Below are 23,477 nucleotides of genomic sequence, written 5' to 3' on the forward strand. Positions count from 1 at the left end.
GTCTGTCTCTCTCTGTGTCTGTCTGTCTCTCTCTGTGTCTGTCTGTCTCTCTCTGTGTCTGTCTGTCTGTCTGTCTGTCTGTCTGTCTGTCTGTCTGTCTGTCTGTCTGTCTGTCTAGAGCAGAGTGGTGAGTGTTAGTGTGGGGAGACTGTCTGGCTGTCTGAAGGGGAGCAGAATGAACACTCACCGAGGAAGGCAGGCCAGGGGGTTTCCGGATCTTCTTCGGTTGGGTGTCTACAGGGAGACAGAGAAGGTAAATCTGATAGCACGCTTCATAAAGGTTGACTGTTAGGGATCTATTTTCAGCTGGTGTTAAGACAGCGCAATTGTCAAACGCACGCTCGTTGGCAATTTCGACCGGTTAAAGCCGGCGCTCTACTATTTTCCAGCCCTTGCGCCAGGATTGGTAATTTACCTGTCTTACATGAGCTCGCTTGCGCCGAGGTGGGAGGGGTGGCAATATCTGAGGCGCATCCTTAAAAACATGCGCCAAAGTGCCAATTTCAGACAGCGCTGGTGGGTGGGGATATTTAAGACCAACCAAGACCTGGCCTTAGCAGTAACGCGGTTGTTATGGCATGGATTTTGACAGCGGAAGCAGCCTGTCCAGCCTTGCCACACTGTGCCCATATGCACATGGTACAACAAAAATATGCTTTTTGTTCCCGTAAACCTCGTATTTAGAAACATAAAAAACTACTGTATTTTCCCACTTTGTTTCATTTGATTAAGGCAGGTTTTTTTGTCCTTCCCAACGCATTCGCCAATAGTCATGACTATCGATAAAGGGTTTGGCTCGTTACACCACTTTGAAATAAATCTTAATCACCAAAGCTTTATTAAAAGATCATGTTTGGGAGCAGCAAAACAGTGAGGAAATCCCCTTTTATCTATGTATTGTATGTTATTTTAGACAGCTCCTGTTATTATTTTGGATGTGCGTAAAACAAACTCCATGTAGGCTACATGTCCATATGCATATCATGGAACGAGAGAGGAGATGACGCCGGTGACCCTCGTATTTAGAAACATTCAAGTTATTTTCCTGTAACAATTGCTTGTTTTCCATTCCATTTGAAAACAAAACAAGTCCTCAGTAGGAAACCCTTACCCTACTGTAACTAAAGCAGGTTCAACAGCAATGAGTTGGTGTCTTCTCCTGGCCATGCATTAGCCAAGTAGCCTATCCATAAAAGGTTACTAAAATGGTCTACTCCTGAGGCTTTTGCTTTTGTATTATTCACATAGGCCTACCTGCAGTGCATACTCCATTCGGGTTGTATCCATCCCCATTTCCAAAGAGCGCCTCCTGTCCAGTTACCAAAGACGCACATTTCCAAACATATTCAAATTATTCAGTCCTATAACGCCATATCAACGGTAGGCCTAGGCTATATCTTGCTTATTGAGAACGTGCCTCACACATACAATAGAATTTGCGGGAGCCTAGTATATATATTTTTAAAGAATGAAGAGCGATGCATAAAGGCCTATACTCGTTGAAGCCAATTACAACAATATTCTGTCAACACTCCAAACACATTGAGCAAACATTGAATGTATTTTAATTTTTTTAACTGTTGTTATTACTAGTTTCTGTAGCCTATGCTATTTAATCAACTGTAGTATCAATCCACAATGGACTAAGATGAGAATATTCCGTGCCTCCAGCCGAATTGGAGTTGATGACAACGCAAAGACCATCAATAACCTACAGAACTTGAGACAACAGCATGCAGTATTAAGCCATGAAAAGCGTTGATTGGCCAGTGAGTGGCCAAGCCCTTGTCACACCTACAATTAATTTATTCATCAAAACCCATTCCTTTCGCGGCACCATCAGTTATTGCGCTCATAATTCCTGCTGTGAAAATAGCACAAATATTTCTGACACCCCCCAGACCTATAGCGCTACCGCTAAGATCTACCATTGTGTTAGGTTTGTTAAAATAGAGCCCTTAGTGTCTAGTTTGAAAATACAATATTATTTGACCATATTGACGGTAGTATTGTGTATCGTTAGCGTTTTAACCCAGTTAAAAAGGTTAAAGCTACACATATTTGGCTGAGACAACTTCTTGTTCTATAATCTGACATAAAAGGCAAGAGCCTGAAAAACATTTCTACAAAGAACTAAAGCTTTTTCCGAATCCATCTCTCTTACCTAGCTGGCCATCGGGAGGCCTCCTCCTGGGATTGTTGGGGTACGATCCGGGGTAGAACTGAGAGGCAGACTTTAGCCCAGAGGGGGACATGGCATCTGGACTGGGCATGGCGATGTCACTGGGTAGGAAGCCAGGCTGGCAGAACAACACAAAGAGCAAGGGGTTAACAAACAACACATGCAGGAATGCATACAAAAACACACATGAATGCACAGTTCTGGGAAATCCACAACGCTCTAATTCAATGTGTTTCAGATGAAAGGAGAAGTGAGAAAACAGGGTCTTCTTTATACTGAAACCGGACTATGAATTTAGCTCAAATCAAGTTAGAATTGGTGACGTGGGCAACCTAAACTATTACCATAACAGGGTCTATGCAAAGGGGTCAGCGGCACTCTTACCTGGCCTCCAAACGAAGAGTATGGTACCCTCTCATTTTTACCTGCAAGACGAAATTGACAATTAGCGGGTTCCTTATGGAATGGAAGTTACACGTTGGGTATTTGGAGTATTTTTTCAAAATGACAAAAAGGTCCAAATTACTAGTAGCCGTTTAAAATACAAAAGTCGTGATAAAAGTGGCCTCCCCCTTTCAGAGCACTCGGCTGCAGTGAAGCTGCTTGCCAGACAAACCCCAAGGGAGCGTTTCTGCTTCAGTGCTCTTAACATCCCCAGCACCCACTAAATACACATTACACACACACACACACACACACACACACACACACACACCACACACAGTTCCTGGCACTTTGTCACTCAGATAACAATTTTATGGTCATAACAAAATACGTGCACACCAACAGTAACCTCTGCTACTTATTTACAACCTATCCCCATTACAACAGTGGTTACCAACCAGGGGTACTAGGACCCCTGGGGGTACTTGGCCTATCCACAGGGGGTACTTGAAAAGACTCATGAGACCATAGGCCTGGTAAAATGCACGAGGGGGGTACTTCAGGGGTATCAGGGCAGAACAAAATTCAGTTGGTGGTACAGTAAGTGAAAAAGGTTGGGAACCACTGCATTACAACAGTGATAGACACAAAGTGACAAGCCAGCAGACTGAGCGTAGCCTACCTCCGATTCCTGAGCTGAGGAAGGGGGATGACAGGCCCTCATGCTCATTGTAGTGAGAGCCATCTCCGTAGCCCTGTGGGAAAACACACAGAGGAAGAATACATGATGAGGACTAGAGTCCAAGTCGGCAGAGTTCACTGAAGTCCTTCCATGCCATGGCCAGTGCACTGGTTCATCCCAGTCTGTAAACTATCATGTGAGCTCAGGAAATGTGCAGAATCCAGTCTCTAGCAATTTCTTAATCATCAAGTTGTGGTTAATCAATAATCACAGTTTGCTGCAACCAATCTTCACCCCCTGTACCCCCGTTCCTTATATTTACACCGAAATGAGCCAAGACAGTTACCGTGGCTGTGAAGCCGCAATTACCGTTGGGCTTCCACTGATGTAAAGCCTAGTGCAGAGCCTGCCAACGCCTGACTCTGAGCCAAGCCATTAGGTACAAAGTAAAAACTACCAGTCTGAATCAAAAGTCTGCCAACGCACTGAGCTGTTGTCGAGAGTGTGTGTGTGTGTGTGTGTGTGTGTGTGTTTGTTTGTTTGTTTGTGAGTGAGAGAGACAGAGGTTGAGAGCTTGTGAGGAGTCCCTGGTAATGCTTACCCGTCCATGGTTGAAGGAGGGGCTGTTCTGTTCTCCAGGGCCCCAGGATCCAGAGCCACTGCGCTCGTCCAGAGCTGGAAGAGAGAAATGGCGAGGTTACTCACTGACTGCTATAGACAGACAGCTATAAAAACACACATTAGGTTGGGTGGACCACGGAAAAGACTACTTCCATCATAAACTACTAGATCCGGACGAATTATACTAAGACCAGCAAGATACAATGACTGTGGGCATTTTCCTCCTTCCTAGTCCTAGCGCAAGTGTTCATTTGGTGTCAGCGGTGGGATCGAGTGGTCGCAGAGCAATACCATCGACCAACAGTGAAGTTAGGGGTAGGGTCCTTTAGCTCAAACCTATCTGTAGGCATGTAGCCATAATACAAGCTAGCCTAATGCTAGCATCCCATCACTCAGGTGATCTTGTCAGCACTGCAAGGCCCCTGAGCCAATGTATGTCATTCACAGGTCTTAATTGGTTTAATGGCAAAGCCACTGGGACAACAGGTCATCTTTAAGAGAATCTGTCATTGTTGCATTAAAGGCCCTGTGTAGCTCAGTTGGTTGAGCATGGCCCTTGCAATGCCAGGGTTGTGGGTTAGATTCCCACGGGGGGCCAGTATGAAAATGTATGCACTCACTAACTGTAAGTCGCTCTGGATAAGAGCGTCTGCTAAAATGTAAAAATGTAAAGGGATAGTTCACCCAAATTACAAAATTACATTGGTTTCTTTACCCTGTAAACAGTCTATAGACAAGGTATGACAGCAATCCATGCTTTGGTTTAGTTTCCCTGGCACTGTTTCCACATGCTAACGTTTTAGCATTTGTGGCACAAATCCCATTTCAGGTCAGGGGACCGATATTAGCATTCTTTGCGCATCAGGTCCAAATCATCCGAAAGTATTCAAAAATGATTGTGAAGTTCAAAGTCACTTCGAGGTTTTGAACATGATGCACGAAAAATGCTAATATTGGTCCCATGACTTGAATGGGATTTGTGCCACAAATGCTAAAATGTTAGCATGTGGAAACAGTGCCAGGGAAACTAAACCAAAGCATGGATTGCTGTCATACCTTGTCCATAGACTGTTTACAGTGTTTGTGGAAAACTCTATCCCAAATATCTATGCAGAGACTATTTAAGGTAGGGTAAGGAAACCAATATGTATTTGAACATTTGGGTGAACTATCCCTACATGTCCATGTGAAAAATAGAGGGGTCATTTCACTGATTGGCTGAGAAACCAAACCATAACAGAATATGTCATTGTCCAGCTTCTCATTGCAATTCGTTCCACAGCAGTTTTGCAGATGCCATTATACGCTAAGCCATAAAACAACCAATAACATACATATTCAGTACACAAAACGTATATGAATATGTTTAATTATTTCACAAGTGGCGTCTGTGGCATAGGAAAAACAAGCATTCTAAAGATTGGCGGAGCAGAAATTCCAAATACCCCCTTCTCCCATAGTCGTATCCGTTAATGCTACCAAGCCTCTCTGGAGACACAGGGCTTAATTGCATACTAATTTGCATAATTGTGCATATTAATGTGGTTTCCTTATGAATATTCATATTTCTCCTTTGATTTCTGCATAATTAAACAAATGTGTGCGTGAGAGAGAGAGAGTGTGAGGGGAGAGAGGGAGGGAGAGGGGGTCTGGGCGAGATGAGCGGCTGACGAGTGAAAATGACTGATGAGGCTAACAGAGCGGTGCAAGCACCTACACACGCTATGACAGCCATGATCTATGGACCTGATGCCACTGGCATGGAGAAGCAGGGGAGCAGGACCTCCAAAGATCAGCCTTACTCACTCACTGTCAGTGGGCTGAAAGGCCACACTGCTAACACAGCTACAAATAGTCACAACAGCACACAGGACTGATGGACACAACTAAATATGTAAGACAGGCTTTACATGGACACCACTTCATCTAAACAGCCTTGCTGGCAGAGTTAGTTCACTCAATACTGAGACACGATCAAATCCACATAAGAGGAACACCAGGTCTATAAAACAAGCCGTCTCTATTATCCAGAGTCTACAATGGCTTTGGTCCAGCAGCCACTCAATAATAGTATTTGGTACCCACCTAGACCTACGCCACTTAAAAAAGGTCCTCCATTTGGCGAGTGGGTACTGTCTGAGATAGCATCGCCATACCGAGGACAACTCTGACAACATTGTTCCACACTTTGTGGAGTAATTAACTCAAAAGGCAATTAAACCAGGTGGGGAGCTGCTGAGGTGACAATGACACAGCCAGCCATGTTAAGAAGTGAGAGCCAAACACTGAGGAGCCTACTGCCACAATGGAGGAGGGGATGACAGGGGTAAAGGACTGAAGGAAAGGAGGAGAGGGGGACAGGAAGAGGGGAGGAGAAACAGACGAGAGAGGTGGAGGAGAGGAGAGAGGGATGTGTAAACGACTGAAGAAACAGAGGGAGTAAAAAGCACGGGGAGGAGAGAAGGACGGGGTGAACGACTGGAGGAACAGAGGGAGTAAAAGGCACGGGGAGGAGAGAAGGACGGGGTGAACGACTGGAGGAACAGAGGGAGTAAAAGGCACGGGGAGGAGAGAAGGACAGGGTGAACGACTGGAGGAACAGAGGGAGTAAAAGGCACGGGAGGAGAGAAGGACGGGGTGAACGACTGGAGGAACAGAGGGAGTAAAAGGCACGGGGAGGAGAGAAGGACAGGGTGAACGACTGGAGGAACAGAGGGAGTAAAAGGCACGGGGAGGAGAGAAGGACGGGGTGAACGACTGGAGGAACAGAGGGAGTAAAAGGCACGGGGAGGAGAGAAGGACGGGGTGAACGACTGGAGGAACAGAGGGAGTAAAAGGCACGGGGAGGAGAGAAGGACGGGGTGAACGACTGGAGGAACAGAGGGAGTAAAAGGCACGGGGAGGAGAGAAGGACGGGGTGAACGACTGGAGGAACAGAGGGAGTAAAAGGCACGGGGAGGAGAGAAGGACGAGGTGAACGACTGGAGGAACAGAGGGAGTAAAAGGCACGGGGAGGAGAGAAGGACGGGGTGAACGACTGGAGGAACAGAGGGAGTAAAAGGCACGGGGAGGAGAGAAGGACAGGGGTGTGGGACAAGAGAGGACAGACGTCATTGTTCCAAGTTCATTCTTCATTCTTTTGAAGAATATATTCACTTCATTGTTTATGTGTAATGCTGTTATAAGTGTGATGATGAGTGGGGAAAAAAAGTATTTAGTCAGCCACCAATTGTGCAAGTTCTCCCACTTAAAAAGATGAGAGAGGCCTGTAATTTTCATCATAGGTACACGTCAACTATGACAGACAAAATGAGAAAGAAAATTCCAGAAAATCACATAGTAGGATTTTTAATGAATGTATTTGCAAATGATGGTGGAAAATAAGTATTTGGTCAATAACGAAAGTTTCTCAATACTTTGTTATATACCCTTTGTTGGCAATGACACAGGTCAAACGGTTTCTGTAAGTCTTCACAAGGTTTTCACACACTGTTGCTGGTATTTTGGCCCATTCCTCCATGCAGATCTCCTCTAGAGCAGTGATGTTTTGGGGCTGTCGCTGGGCAACACAGACTTTCAACTCCCTCCAAAGATTTTCTATGGGGTTGAGATCTGGAGACTGGCTAGGCCACTCCAGGACCTTGAAATGCTTCTTACGAAGCCACTCCTTCGTTGCCCGGGCGGTGTGTTTGGGATCATTGTCATGCTGAAAGACCCAGCCACGTTTCATCTTCAATGTCCTTGCTGATGGAAGGAGGTTTTCACTCAAAATCTCACGATACATGGCCCCATTCATTCTTTCCTTTATACGGATCAGTCGTCCTGGTCCCTTTGCAGAAAAACAGCCCCAAAGCATGATGTTTCCACCCCCATGCTTAACAGTAGGTATGGTGTTCTTTGGATGCAACTCAGCATTCTTTGTCCTCCAAACACGACGAGTTGAGTTTTTACCAAAAAGTTCTATTTTGGTTTCATCTGACCATATGACATTCTCCCAATCCTCTTCTGGATCATCCAAATGCACTCTAGCAAACTTCAGACGGGCCTGGACATGTACTGGCTTAAGCAGGGGGACACGTCTGGCACTGCAGGATTTGAGTCCCTGGCGGCGTAGTGTGTTACTGATGGTAGGCTTTGTTACTTTGGTCCCAGCTCTCTGCAGGTCATTCACTTGGTCCCCCCGTGTGGTTCTGGGATTTTTGCTCACCGTTCTTGTGATCATTTTGACCCCACAGGGTGAGATCTTGCGTGGAGCCCCAGATCGAGGGAGATTATCAGTGGTCTTGTATGTCTTCCATTTCCTAATAATTCCTCCCACAGTTGATTTATTCAGACCAAGCTGCTTACCTATTGCAGATTCAGTCTTCCCAGCCTGGTGCAGGTCTACAATTTTGTTTCTGGTGTCCTTTGACAGCTCTTTGGTCTTGGCCATAGTGGAGTTTGGAGTGTGACTGTTTGAGGTTGTGGACAGGTGTCTTTTATACTGATAACAAGTTCAAACAGGTGCCATTAATACAGGTAACGAGTGAAGGACAGAGGAGCCTCTTAAAGAAGAAGTTACAGGTCTGTGAAAGCCAGAAATCCTGCTTGTTTGTTATTGACCAAATACTTATTTTCCACCATAATTTGCAAATAAATTCATTAACAATCCTACAATGTGATTTTCTGGATTTTTTTCCTCAATTTGTCTGTCATAGTTGACGTGTACCTATGATGAAAATTACAGGCCTCTCTCATCTTTTTAAGTGGGAGAACTTGCACAATTGTTGGCTGACTAAATACTTTTTTCCCCCACTGTATTAACTTCATTGTTTATGTGTAATGCTGTTATAAGTGTGATTGCATTCTCTTCTCACACTTTCTACCTGTTGAAACATTGCGCCTCAACTTTATAACCTGATTCAGTAATGAGAGTCTAGTGAAGGCCATGAGGGCAATACTAACACTGTACAGGAGCAGCCAGCCGCTGAAGAAATAATCAGATTTTGAGGCACAAAACCTTCTCACAGGGCGAAATGTAACATGCCTCTAAAAGGCAGCCTGGATTGTTTCTTGCGTACGTCTTAAAACCACAAGATATAGGCCTAGTAGATCAGCCATTTTCTAGTGCCAGCATTATAGGGCATATTGGATAGAAGTTGGCTGTTCAGATCATAAGGTGACAAGCATCCTATGACAATAATCTGAAAAAATATTTGTGTGGGAGTGTGTGTACGAGCATTTGTCTGTGCGTGTGAAAGAGGGTTGTTTGTTGTGGTTGGGGGGGAAATGTGGCCTGTCTTGGGTGGGTGTGTGGGTGGCTGGGTGACGGGGCCAGCAGCTGCAGAGGTGAGTGAGGGGACGCCTGGTAGAGCCCTGCGGGTGTGACTGCTCCCACAGCCCCAGCTCCCCTCGCAATTAGCACCCCTCTGAGTACTTTTGTGTTGGTGAATAGCTCCGGCTCTGCCTTTCCCGCGCTGGGTCATCTACTAGCAGTGGTACACTGAAGCCGTGATGTCACGGGATACAGTTGGGCCAGCCAAACAGGAAGTTGACCCAAGTTACCAGGAGAACAATAAAGAACAAACAGGCTGCTCTTTGTTATGGCCATGTGATCCTATCATAATGGATGACAGAAGTAAAAATATCATGTTAAAAACACTATTATTGCACACAAGAGACTCCCTGCAACTTATGAGACTTGTTAAGCAAATGTTCACTCCTGAACTTATTTAGGCTTGCCATAACAAAGGAGTTGAATACTTATTGACTCAAGACACTTCAGGTTTTCATTTTTAATTAATTTGTAAAAATGTCAAAAAACATTCCACTTTGACGTTATGAGGTAATGTGCCTCTACACATCCTTACAAATCAAATCAAGTTGTCATTTCAGGAAAAAGTGGAAGAGGTGGGGAAATATCATGGGAAAATGTTCATATGTATCACAAACATTGCCTACTTTAATAGAAGTCCACCCCCCTCAGGAGAAAAACTGATGTAAAACTGCTAAAGTATGTAAGTTTAGCCCTGTATTGAGGCTACAGCCCTTTGATTGTACAGTGCCTTCAGAAAGTATTCACACCCCTTGACTGTTTCACGTGGTTGTGTTACAGCCTGAATTTAAAATTGGCTTACACACAATACCCCATAATCTCAAAGTGGAATAATGTTTTTAGATTTTTTAAACAAATTAATTAACAATGAAAAGCTGAAATGTCTTGAGTCAATAAGTATTCAACCCCATTGTTATGATAATTCTAAATAGGTTCAGGAGTAAAAATGTGCTTAAGTCTCAAGGACTCACTCGTTTGCAATAGTGTTTAACATGATTTTTTTTATGACTACCTCATCTCTGTAAACCACGCATACACATACAGTGAGGGAAAAAATTATTTGATCCCCTGCTGATTTTGTACGTTTGCCCACTGACAAAGAAATGATCAGTCTATCATTTTAAATGGTAGGTTTATTTGAACAGTGAGAGACAGAATAACAAAACAAAAAATCCAGAAAAACGCATATCAAAAATGTTATAAATTGATTTGCATTTTAATGAGGGAAAAAAGTATTTGACCCCTCTGCAAAACATGACTTAGGACTTGGTGGCAAAACCCTTGGACCTTAATATGCTTCTTCTTGAGCCACTCCTTTGTTGCCTTGGCCATGTTTGTCATGCTGGAATATCCATCCACGACCCATTTTCAATGCCCTGGCTGAGGGAAGGAGGTTCTCACCCAAGATTTGACGGTACATGGCCCCGTCCATCGTCTCTTTGATGTGGTGAAGTTGCCCTGTCCCCTTAGCAGAAAAACACCAAGCATAATGTTTCCACCTCCATGTTTGACGGTGGGGATGGTGTTCTTGGGGTCATAGGCAGCATTCCTCCTCCTCCAAACACGGCGAGTTGAGTTGATGCCAAAGAGCTCAATTTTGGTCTCATCTGACCACAACACTTTCAGCCAGTTCTCCTCTGAATCATTCAGATGTTCATTGGCAAACTTCAGACTGGCATGTATATGTGCTTTCTTGAGCAGGGGGACCTTGCGGGCGCTGCAGGATTTCAGTCCTTCACGGTGTACTGTGTTACCAATTGTTTTATTGGTGACTATGGTCCCAGCTGCCTTGAGATCATTGACAAGATCCTCCCGTGTAGTTCTGGGCTGATTCCTCTCCGTTCTCATGATCATTGCAACTCCACGAGGTGAGATCTTGCATGGAGCCCAAGGCCGAGGGAGATTGACAGTTCTTTTGTGTTTCTTCCATTTGTGAATAATCGCACCAACTGTTGTCACCTTCTCACCAAGCTGCTTGGCGATGGTCTTGTAGCCCATTCCAGCCTTGTGTAGGTCTACAATCTTGTCCCTGACATCCTTGGAGAGCTCATTGGTCTTGGCCATGGTGGAGAGTTTGGAATCTGATTGATTGATTGCTTCTGTGGACAGATGTATTTTATACAGGTAACAAGCTGAGATTAGGAGCATTCCCTTTAAGAGTGTGCTCCTAATCTCAGCTCGTTACCTGTATAAAAGACAACTGGGAGCCAGAAATCTTTCTGATTGAGAGGGGGTCAAATACTTATTTCCCTCATTAAAATGCAAATCAATTTATAAAATGTTTAACATGCGTTCTTCTGGATTTTGTTGTTGTTATTGTGTCACTGTTCAAATAAACCTCCCATTAAAATTATAGACTGATCATTTCTTTGTCAGTGGGCAAACGTACAAAATCAGCAGGGGATCAAATACTTTTTTCCCCTCACTGTACAATATGTAAGGTCCCTCAGTCAAGCAGTGAATTTCAAACACAGATTCAACTACAAAGATCAGTGAGGTTTTCAAATGCCTCGCAAAGAAGGGCACCTATTGGTATATTGGTTTTTAAAAAAGCTGACATTGAATATCTCTTTGAGCATGGTGAAGTTATTAATTACACTTTGAATGGTGTATCAATACATCCAGTCACTACAAAGATACAGGCGTCCTTTCTAACTCAGTTGCCGGAGAGGAAGGAAACCGCTCAGGGATTTCACCATGAGGCCAATTGTGACATTCACACAGTTACAGAGTTTAATGGCTGTGATAGGAGAAAACTGAGGATGGATCAACAACATTGTAGTTACTACACAATACTAACCTAATTGACAGAAGGAAAAGGAGCCTGTACAGAATACAAATATTCCAAAACATGCATCCTGTTTGCAACAAGGCACTAAAGTAATACTGCAAAAAATGAAATGAACGTTATGTCCTGAATACAAAGCGTTATGTGTTGTGTTGGATTTGCCCAAAACATTACTGAGTACCACTCTCAATATTTTCAAGCATAGTGCTGGCTGCATCAAGTTATGGGTATGCTTGTAATTGTTAAGGACTGGGGAGTCGCTAAGCACCGGCAAAACCTGTTTCAGTCTGCTTTCCACCAGACACTGGGAGATGAATTCACCTTTCAGCAGGACAATAACCTAAAACACAAGGCAAAATCTACACAGGAGTTGCTTACCAAGAAGACAGTGAATGTTCCTGAGTGTCCGAGTTACAGTTTTGACTTAAATCTACTTGAAAATCTATGGCAAGACCTGAAAATGATGTCTAGCAATGATCAACAAACAATGACAGACCTTGAAGAATTTTGAAAAGAATAAATTGGCAAATGTTGCACAATCCAGGTGTGGAAAGCTCTTAGAGATTTACCCAGAAAGACTCACAGTCGTAATCGCTGCCAAAGGAGCTTCTACAAAGTATTGACTCAGGGGTGGCAATACATATGTAAATTAGATATTTCTGTATTTTATTTTCAATACATTTGCTAAAATTTCTAAAAACATGTTTCACTTTGTCATTATGGTGTATTGTGTGTAACTGGGTGAGAGAAAAGTATTCAATTTTGAATTCAGGCTGTAACAACAAATATGGAATAAGTCAAGGAGTATGAATACTTTCTGAAGGCACTGTATATCAGATTTTATAACAAGGAGATTGATGGAGGGAAAAATTGATATTAACATCTCAATATTATTTTGGAAGTTATTACAGCGATACTTTGACGCAAAGTATCAATTTGTAAAAATTTACTTTTATTGGACTAGGTAGCGTTAACTAGCGCTAGACGGCTGTAACTGCGACAAAACTGGCGTTTTTCATCCTATAACTTGGTCTCCATCTTTTTAAATATTGAGCCAACATGTTTTTAGCACTTTTATTTCATGACTGATAAAAACAAAATTTTCTCATGCTCTCTCGTCTCTCTGTAGCAGACGTGAGCAATATGTTTGGAATATCACATCGCAATACTTTGTAGCTTACAGACAAGCCTGAATTGTAGTTCACGGATGCCCTTATTTCGCACAACGGATTGATAGGCTTGGATCATACTCGCAAATATATTCTCTAGAGGTTGGCATCTGTGGAGGTTTGCACTGTGGCACTCAAGTGCTATTACGAGATACCTGGAGTTCTCTGAAAGTTAAATGTGACAGCTTGAAGTATCACATTTGAATGGTGTCAATGACCAAGGGGCACACTTAGGACTGGAGCAGGAATTAACTCCTCACTGCTAAGTAATTGCCTGCTGTAATAGAAACAAACACAGAGTCCTGTCACTGATCCCCATTCAGAGGGCTCCTACTCCGGCCAGCGCTCCATGCTGGGCCAGTTAAGTGCCCCAGAGCTGGGGGTGAGGGGCAATGTCTCAGGCTCAAGCCATTTCCTGTGAACCAGTGGGGGGAAAAGTCCTGTGCTGAGTTGGGGGAGGAGTGTTTTACACTTTGGGGTGGGGGAGTCGTTTCAAGTCCGCAAGCCCTTTTCCGTCTTTGTTCCTCTGTGGCAGAGTTTTCACTCTGGGGGCCGCGCAGTGTGACTCCATTTCACACTGCAGGTTGGCAGGGTGACAGAGGAGGGAAGGAACATGACTTACTAATAACATTCAGCAAAAGCTACTAGCACACACAAGGGTTTCAGGTGTTCCGAGGTGGGAAAACACAAGCCAGTTTGTATGTTGGTGCTAGAAAAAGATGCATTGAAAGTAAAAAATATAGATCTAATTTGCTAAATTGAGATATTGTTGTAAATGAAAAGGGTTACCAAGATAGTTTTGTTCATCACCCCACCAACAAACATGTTGGGCCTCATTCAACAACCAAAAATGAAGACATTCTGCTGAATTCCAGAAAGCTTTTCTTAAGAAGTGTCATCCAACAACACAGCGTTCAAAGGCACCAACAGTGTCCTGAAGCTTTAGCACAGATGAATCATCTTGGTTAGATAAAAAGAGGGGGTCAAAAGGGAGAAATGTGAACACATGGAGGGACAGAGCAGGCTCTCGCATGTTTCCAGAGAAGAACTCGGATCAAAGTAACTAGATCTGGCCAACTTACTAACAGCACTAAAAGTTGATGAAATACTGTCCGCACATAGAGGATGTAAGAGGTCAATCCAAAATATATAGAGCATCTTTAATTCTATAACCAAGTGCATGGGTGAAGAAAGGCATAGTACAATGACCCATGGGCGGCGCACAATTGGTCCAGCGTCGTCCAAGGTAGGGGAGGGTTTGGCTGGCAGGGATGTGGGTTCGTTTCCCACGGGGGGCCAGTATAAAAATTATAAAAAATAAAAAAAACATGTATGCATTCACTAACTGTAAGTAGCTCTGGATAAGAGTGTCTGCTAAATGACTAAAATGTCAAATGTAAATGTACAATAGAACCAAAGCACTACTAACCACTACGCTAGTACTTCCAACTTACTACCAAAAGATTTTTGCAATTTTGCCGCTACATAACAACCATTCTCCATTACTTACTGACCTTATCAAAAAAGTAAAGCTTGATTCAATACAGTTTAAGTATGGTCCTGCAGGATATTCAAGGCTCAGCATTTGACAGTTTTACAGTATTATGCATTCAGAATAGAATCTTACCTGATCCTCCAAACTGACTGCTAGCAAGTGTCGTCGGTCTGTTCTTCCCATTAGCCACAGGTGGTGCAAACATCTAGAAGAGAGAAGAGGTGGGAAATAAATTCATAAATACACCTTCATTGAACATACAGTAAAACTAGATAATCTGTGATATGAAATGTGGGCTGGACACGGATGTTAGGAGTGATCTATCCTAATCCCTGGTTACAGGTGCTTGTTTAACATGCCATCTCATGAGCCACTGTGTGCTTCTGCCTCTTTGGCATCTGGGCCAGCAACAGCCATACTGCTGCATTTTCAGCCAATCCTGGCACAGAACAACACACACACACACACACACACACACACACACACACACACGCCTTTGTCTCTAGTGGGTTTAGATTCCATACATAGCTACTACTTATAGGACCATGGACGTGTTTATGATTTGAGTGGTGGCTACACATATGATGTGCATAGCAAACCAAGGTCTTGATTGAGGGCATGATAGTTGATGCTCCACACACTAGTGGCCCCTTAACTGACAGAGGGAATAAAACCAATGGAATTTCCCAATGTTACACATCATAAGGCTTCAATAATGCAGAGGAAATCAAATACCTGGTCAGATCTCATTAGTAAGCTGTGGTTAGTGGAGGGATATCATTAATGTGGGACATCAAGTCTGATGACAAGCGTTTACTCAATTAGAATTCCTGGTCTTGAATCCATGGATGTCTCCCGTATAAGATAATTTTCCATAACAATCAATTTACTCAGGCTATTCAATTTATTCAGAGAGAAACACTGACGTGAATGTCAACTCAATAATAGAACAGTAGTCACTTTAATGTTTACATTCTGCTTTACTCATTTCATATGTATATACTGTATTCTATTCTACTGTATTTTAGTCAATGCCACTCCGACATTGCTCGTCCTAATATTTATATATTTCTTAATTCCATTATTTTGCTTTTAGATGTGTGTATTGTTGTGAATTGTTAGATACTACTGCACTGTTGGAGCTAGGAACACAAGCATTTCACTACATCCACAATGACATCTGCTAAATATGTGTATGTGACCAATAAAATTTGATTTGATTTGAAAAGCCAAAGACAGAAATCATATGGTAAAAATGAATCAAAAACTGGCCGATGCCAGCAAGTAGATAAAAAAATCATACCCCAAATCCTATTAATCTGACCATTTATAAAGACCTGCTATTCAAGAGACATAAATGCAGGGCTATCCCATTCCACACAGCATGTATTGAGTTGAATATGATGTGAGGTTTTTCATCTGTGTATACTTTGAGAGTGCCAGAACCACTCAAGAGTATGGAGCATCCCTTTAAATGTCCTGGAAGTTATTATCAGCAATCAAACTATTGCAAGGTTGTGCACAAAATAAGATAAACCAAACTCGGAGCAAAAAATAAATATAACTGCAAACATAGGAATCAAATGCATTTTGTCTAAATAAATCTTCAGCATTCAGGTCAGCCCAAACCATAAATCAACCTTAGTGCTGATGATGTTTTCTCATGTTCAAAGACTTGTTTAAAACCCAATGAATAAACACCTTGGACCTGTGGTGTATTCAGGTGACCTTGCTTTGATGTGGGATGGGGTAAAACAGAATTTCTCTCTCCAATCAAACGACTTCTGGGGGGAAATTAAGCTACTTCTGCCATGCAGAAGTTAAAGGATAAAAAAAAAAGCATGGGGGGAGCAATGTGGAAAAAGTATAACTTGTTAATGAATCGGGAACAAGGAGAACTGTTTAACGGTTTTGCTGTCATTAAATTGGAAATGTAACAGGCCCATCCCTCCCAATTCAGCTTCTCTCGCTTCCGCCCTACCGCCCATCCGGCCCAGCCCAGCAGCCCTTTTGACCTGACCCCAGACCCCTAGACCACTCTCTCTTACCGCACTGAAATCCAGGAGGTCGTTGAGTTCCTTGTCTTGTGTTCCCACTGCAGCCATTCTCTGCTGCGGCTGCTCGTTCATGCCCCTCAGTCTCTAACAACCCTACGAGAGAGATTCGCAAATAGGATAGACTGACTTTTAATGGAACCAGACTAGAGAGAGTACAAACACATAGAATGTGACTAAAAAAAAAAATCACGCTAGATATTACTGAAGAATTCACGAGTTCTATCACTTGAGAAAATGAATGAACACACAAATGGTAACATACTGCTTTTTCGGAATTGTCATTCACTCTTACCTACCACTCCCTATGGACACGGATGCGTAAAGAGTTGGCGAAAGTCGAGTACCCAGACTAATAGTTAAAGATCCTTCCCCTTTTATTAGATGATTTCCCAGAAGCCCTACAATCTTAACACTGCCTCCTGATCGCCTCTGACTTTTTCATGGTAATAATTGTCATCAGACGTGGGTGAGAAGCCAAGGCTATTTTGGAATATGGGACACTGTTGTTCAAACAATAGACCGGAAAAATGGCCAACACTATTTTATTGTAACAGAGTTAAAAGTTTGGCCAGTGCATTCATTAATTGGTAATAAGTGCATATGAACAAGTACAACCTAAAGAACAACCAGAGAATGTCGTCAACTCCTTTGGGCACGACCAAATAAGCTACTAACAGTGAGGCATCACTACACAGGCTGCAAATGTGAAACATATAGGCCTGCTTAGTTTATGTATCCCTTCTCCAACCTTTAGCAAGACTAATCACTTCTCTGAGACCATGTCTTCCTTTCTGATGCTTCCACAACAAATCACATGCACGTCAATCATCCAATTCTATATGAAAGTAAAGTATATTAGGTTCACAATTAGACATAATTGGGACTATTGTTTGCACAGGGTAATAGGGGTGAAAGGCAGAGCTAATGGATGTATGCAAACATGTCATTACCAAATTACCATATGTCAGCGCAGAGGAACCTTGTCAAATGAAAAAAAAAAAAAGCATGAATACTGGATTTACCCTGTGTTTTTCATTCCAATGTGCCCCTGAGGCACAAAGGGTAGAGCTTGGATGCTCAACAGCAGCAGTACCTGCCTCACAAAAAAACTGCCAGTGCAACGGGAAAGAAGCACTAGGGCGCCAACAGGTGGTGTACTTTTACAACCTTCTTTGTAATCCATTACTAGAGCAATTTGTTGTAATCAACCATTTGGGGGTTTAAACCAGAAAATAAACGCAACTTCTCAGGTGTAAATGTAAAAGACCAGATTTGTAACAATACATCAATTGCAAAATGAAAGCTATTCTTACTTTCTTCATATTTGTCACACACATAGGGCCTAATTCCTCAGAGCCAAGACCACACTGTGGGATCAAGGAATTTAGGTGTTTATAGTTTCAGCAAATGACGCTTTAGCATCTTCAACCTTGAATATATTATTTGAAGGCTGAGAATAGCTGTGTAAAAAAACATTCAAAAGGATATCCAATTTTACCATAAAAATTTCTATATACCATGCAAAGGATCCATCGGGAATAGGTGTTTGTATTGTGAAGGCAGGTTAGGCCTACATGATCTAACCTTGAATAAAACAAATGTAATGCCCTAATATAACACTAGGCCCAAGTGTAAATAAGCCTAATGTTGTCTTGCCAGACTTTCGATAAGGTGGTAGGCCAAGGATACACAAACCTTGCCAAACATAAACCACAAAAACATTTACTGTTCCAAATTGTTGTGGGTATGTCTCGATAGTTAAAAAGGACGCTGTCACTTTGTGGATACACACATTTTGTTATGCAGAATTGCATATTTTGCTACTGACAGTATGAACAATATTCGGATGCAACAGATTAAGTATACGGTTGCCTTGTACACATGCGAGACAGACAAGGAAAGACGTCCTCCAAGTGCAAAACTAGGCCTATAGAATGTATTCCTAAAGGGAACCAAACATTTTTTTACATGGTTTTTTCTTCTTCTATATATATATATATATATATATATATATATATATATATATATATATATATATATATATATATATATATATATATATATATACACACACTTTGATAAAACGGACTTTATAGTCCTCAAATGTTTGAGATCTAACAGCAATATAAAACACATTGGGATAACGTACTTCGCAAAATCTTCGAGCATATTCAAGCCAAATCAACAACTAGTGTAAGTAGAATATGAGCTTTGGATAATTGTTTTTTCCCCGAACATAAATTGTTTATGTTTGAGTTGAAAGAAATCAAATTCAACTGTTGCTTCTCAGCAACAGAATAAAATGTCAACGTAGCCAACTAAAATGTAACATCGACGGAAAACGAAGCAAATGTATCAACAAGAAATCTGCTCAGTCCAACGATATTTCGTAACAATTAATCCCCCCCCCCCCCCCCCCCATCGTTTCTGGTAGCTTCCCTGACTGAAACAATGTAAATATTTATTCCTGATTATAAACTCATTCTACTCCGTCAGCTACCCGTTTCAAATGATAATAGGCCACATCTAGGACCTATATAGCTATACTGAAAAGGGACGCTTTTCAGCCGGAGGATATTATCAGGTTCCAAATGCTCTATATCGTGGAATTTAGAGTGTAATATCCAGCTACACAAAGTTTAAAATAATTAATTACCTTTAAGAAAAGGAAAGGCTTCTGAAAGATACTGAAAAATGTGGCCTCTGAATAACTGTGAAAGACCTTGAAATAATGCAACAAATAGGTTGCTTCTTTTGAAATATGACAACTTACAACTCAAGGTTACAGTTTGCATTTGAGTTAGTTCAGAAAGGAGATGGTGGGAGGTGGGAGCATAAGGAATTTCCTGCCAAATGTGCAATAAAATAAATTAATGTCTAGCCTGTGAACAGCCGCTTAACCACTTTCATTAAGGGGTGGTTGTTTTGTGTATTAGTGGTTATAGAAAGGTTCGTTACTTGCTTTACATTTGTTATGAACATTTAAAATGGCAGGGTGAACAAATGAAAGCACAAGTTTATAATGCCCCTCAACATTATTTAGGCTATAGCCAATTAGTTTTGTCGTCATTCCCACTGATCAAATAGGCTCCTTTATTGGAAAATTGAGACTGGCAAACACATCAAAATGTGTCATTCACAATAACCTTACAACATATTTATGGTGAACAAAGGACTAATTTCCCTCACTACACGGTTGGTGCGGAGACCATCACACACTTGATGGCTGAACTCGCCACCTTACTAGAAACCAGACAAAAACTTACACCCCCCTGCTCCAACCACACATTCCCAAAACTTTTGATAATTGTAGAAGTCATACGTCCTACAATTGGCCTACATTGTACCTAATGAATTAGTGCAATTTTCCCGACTATATGCGAGTGTGAAACAGAAACATTTTTACCTTTAATCTTCAAATGTCTGGCATCCAACAGTAAAAAGAAAGGCTGAGTCTCGCAGGGGGAAAAAACATAAAACTTCAAGAGAATTTCAACCTCAGCGCGTGAAACGCATTGGATCGCTGTAGATGTCTTCCTTATTCCTCCTGAACCTTGCTCTGTTACACTACCCACGTCATTAGTACAATGTAACCAGTCTGCATCCAAACAATATCTAGTTATTAATCTCACGTCTTCCTTTTTGTTGTTACAATTAAGATGATTTCATTCTTCTAGTAGACATCTTCACCACCTCCGTCCACATTGTCAGAAGCAACAACATATCCCTACGCATGAAATGAGGGCCCCAAAGCCAGTGGTGTCCAATTTCAAAGCCTATTGAAAGACAACCTATTTGCTCATAGGAAAATAAAAACTATAAGATATAACGACTAAATTGATGTAACAGCCGCATATGTTAGTTCGTTGGTCAACAGTTCATGATGTTCTCTTCAAAATAAAAGAGATCTAAAGGACTACGCCTTTCAGCGGAAGGTTATAGTAGGAAAGTTCACTGTGATTACACAGCAGCTTCCCGAGATGGATTGATAAATCCGTAAGAGCATAGCCAATAGAAAAGCAGGTATGAGTGACAAACAGACACAGAAGCCAATAGCCGATCGGAAATATATATTGGAACCTCCCTCATCTTGACGCTTGGTTTTGCTGTGTGCTAATGAAGGCTATGAGGGGGGCTACAGTGTAGCCTCTGACATCATTTTAATGCTGTGGTTAACGTTTTTTTCTCGCTCTACATTTTGCAAGCGTAGCCCTAGCCTACTCTAAGCAGAAGGGTGAAATAGTCAAATAAATAACATTCATTGCCTATGTCAACCACACACTATACTAGTTGTATTGGTTTAAATGCTATGTGCACCGTAGTATCAACAGAGTGGGTATCACCAAATTGTTATGTCAGACTACATGATCTAGCCTTTATCAGAGTAATAGGCTGTTTCTACATTCTTCTTCTACTTTTTTCTTTTTTAAAGTCAGATAGACAGCACAGCACATGTATAACAGTATTACAATGTTAGTCTTTAAAAATATATATTTGTACAATTTTCTGACCTAATTAATTATTTTCTACTCAATTCTTCCCTTAAAACTGCTCATGCCATTGATAAGCCTATCTATCCCGTTTTGACTAAATGTTTGCCAAGCAATGAATAATAATACAAAATATAATAGATAATAGATAACTATGTTATTATTGGGCCTGAGTTTTTCTTGACCTGGTGATATGACCAGGGAAAACTCCATAAACCATAAATAAAGTTGATTGATTGTGTGATATTTTCACCGTGGACATAACATTTATTGACAAAAGCTGAACCTTAACCATAAAACTAAACTTCCTTGGTCTTCTCCACTGAGAGAGGAGGGAAATAAAAGAGTATGGGATCACAGAGTACAGGATCTTAACAGAGCATGAATGTGGGGGGAGGGGAGGAGGTCTGGCTGCAGAGAGAGTCGAGAGCGAGAGCGAGAGCGAGAGAGAGTCATCCTACAAGAAACATGGTATAGAGGAGATGGACCCAATGGTGGTCCCATCGACCAAACTACCAGGTGTGAAACAGGGAAGAGACTCAGGGGGTATGCTAATTTGGTATAGAGCAGACCTAACTCACTGTATTAAATTAATCCAAATAGGAACATTTTACATTTGGCTAGAAATTCAAAAGGAAATGATCTCAACAGAGGAAAATGTCCTCCTATGTGATACCTATATCCCCCACTAGAATCCCCATACTTTAATGAAGACAGCTTCTCCATCCTGGAGGGGGAAATCAATCATTTCCAGACCCAGGGACATTTAGGTCTGTGGCGACCTAAATGCCAGAACTGGACAAGAACCTGACACCCTCAGCACACAGGGGGACAAACACCTACCTGGAGGTGACAGCATTCCCTCCTCCATTTGCCCCCCTAGGCACAACTACAACAACATAACCAACAAAAACGGGTCACAACTCCTGCAGCTCTGTCGCACGCTGGGTATGTACATAGTCAATGGTAGGCTTCGAGGGGACTCCTATGGTAGGTACACCTATAGCTCATCTCTTGGCAGTAGTACTGTAGACTACTTTAACACTGACCTCAACCCAGAGTCTCTCAGAGCGTTCACAGTCAGCCCACTGACACCCCTATCAGACCACAGCAAAATCACAGTCTACTTGAAATGAGCAATACTCAATCATGAGGCATCAAAGCCAAAGGAACTGAATAATATTAAGAAATGCTATAGGTAGAAGGAAAGTAGTTTCGAAACCTACCAAAAAACAATTAGGCAACAACAAATTCAATCCCTTTTAGACATCTTCCTGGACAAAACGTTCCACTGTAATAGTGAAGGAGTAAACTTGGCAGTAGAAAACCTAAACAGTATATTTGACCTCTCAGCTTCCCTATCAAATCTAAAAAATCTCTAACAGAAAACCGAAGAAATGTAACAACAATGACAAATCGTTTGATGAAGAATGCAAAAACCTAATAAAGAAATTGAGAAACCTATCCAGCCAAAAACATAGAGACCCAGAAAACCTGAGCCTATGCCTTCACTATGGTGAATCACTAAAACAATACAGAAATACACTACGGAAAAAGAAGGAACAGCATGTCAGAAATCAGCTCAATGTAATTGAAGAATCCATAGACTCTAACCACTTCTGGGAAAATTGGAAAACACTAAACAAACAACAACACGAAGAGCTATCTATCCAAAACAAAGATGTATGGGTAAACCACTTCTCCAATCTTTTTGGCCCTATAACAAAGAACAAACAGCAAACAAATATGCATGATCAAATGCAAATCTTAGAATCAACTATTAAAGACAAAATACTAACCCTCCAACCCAAAAAGGCCTGTGGTGATGGTATCCTCAATGAAATTATAAAACATACAGACCACAAATTCCAATTGGCTTAAACTCTTTAACATCATCCTTAGCTCTGGCATCTTCCCCAATATTTGGAACCAAGGACTGATCACCCCAATCCACAAAAGTGGAGACAATTTTGACCCCAATAACTACTGTGGGATATGCGGCAACAGCAACCTTGGGAAAATCCTCTGCATTATCATTAACAGCAGACTAGTTCATTTCCTCAGTGAAAACAATGTACTGAGCAAATGTCAAATTGGCTTTTTACCAAATTACCGTACGACAGACCACATATTCACCCTGCACACCCTAATTGACAAACAAACAAACCAAAACAAAGGCAAAGTCTTCTCATGCTTTGTTGATTTCAAAAAAGCTTTTGACTCAATTTGGCATGAGGGTCTGCTATACAAATTGATGGAAAGTGGTGTTGGGGGAAAAACATACGACATTATAAA

The 23,477-nt window shown here is 41.8% G+C and overlaps 1 protein-coding gene across 9 annotated transcripts in view; it reads right to left on the minus strand.

Annotated features, from left to right (window-relative positions):
* The window catches only part of LOC311148877 (transcription factor E2-alpha-like), a 35,803-nt gene extending 15,393 nt beyond the window's left edge, over nucleotides 1–20,410 (minus strand). For 4 of the 9 annotated variants that reach the window (XM_084185886.1, XM_084185884.1, XM_084185882.1 and 1 more), the window contains exons 1-8: nucleotides 20,099–20,187; nucleotides 16,684–16,785; nucleotides 14,768–14,840; nucleotides 3,850–3,923; nucleotides 3,249–3,321; nucleotides 2,567–2,607; nucleotides 2,165–2,300; nucleotides 188–234 (exon numbers count right to left, since the gene is read on the minus strand). In XM_084185886.1, coding sequence (XP_084042012.1) covers nucleotides 188–234; nucleotides 2,165–2,300; nucleotides 2,567–2,607; nucleotides 3,249–3,321; nucleotides 3,850–3,923; nucleotides 14,768–14,840; nucleotides 16,684–16,764 — 525 coding nt within the window. In that variant the 5' untranslated portion in view covers nucleotides 16,765–16,785; nucleotides 20,099–20,187. Of the gene's footprint in view, nucleotides 1–187; nucleotides 235–2,164; nucleotides 2,301–2,566; nucleotides 2,608–3,248; nucleotides 3,322–3,849; nucleotides 3,924–14,767; nucleotides 14,841–16,683; nucleotides 16,786–20,098 lie in introns of all 9 variants that reach the window. The other 5 variants (XM_084185880.1, XM_084185879.1, XM_084185881.1 and 2 more) reach the window with 5 other exon arrangements.
* Nucleotides 20,411–23,477: the final 3,067 nt, after the last annotated feature.

The sequence above is a fragment of the Coregonus lavaretus genome (genome assembly GCF_964263955.1).
Source record: "Coregonus lavaretus genome assembly, chromosome: 21".
NCBI lineage: Eukaryota > Metazoa > Chordata > Actinopteri > Salmoniformes > Salmonidae > Coregonus > Coregonus lavaretus.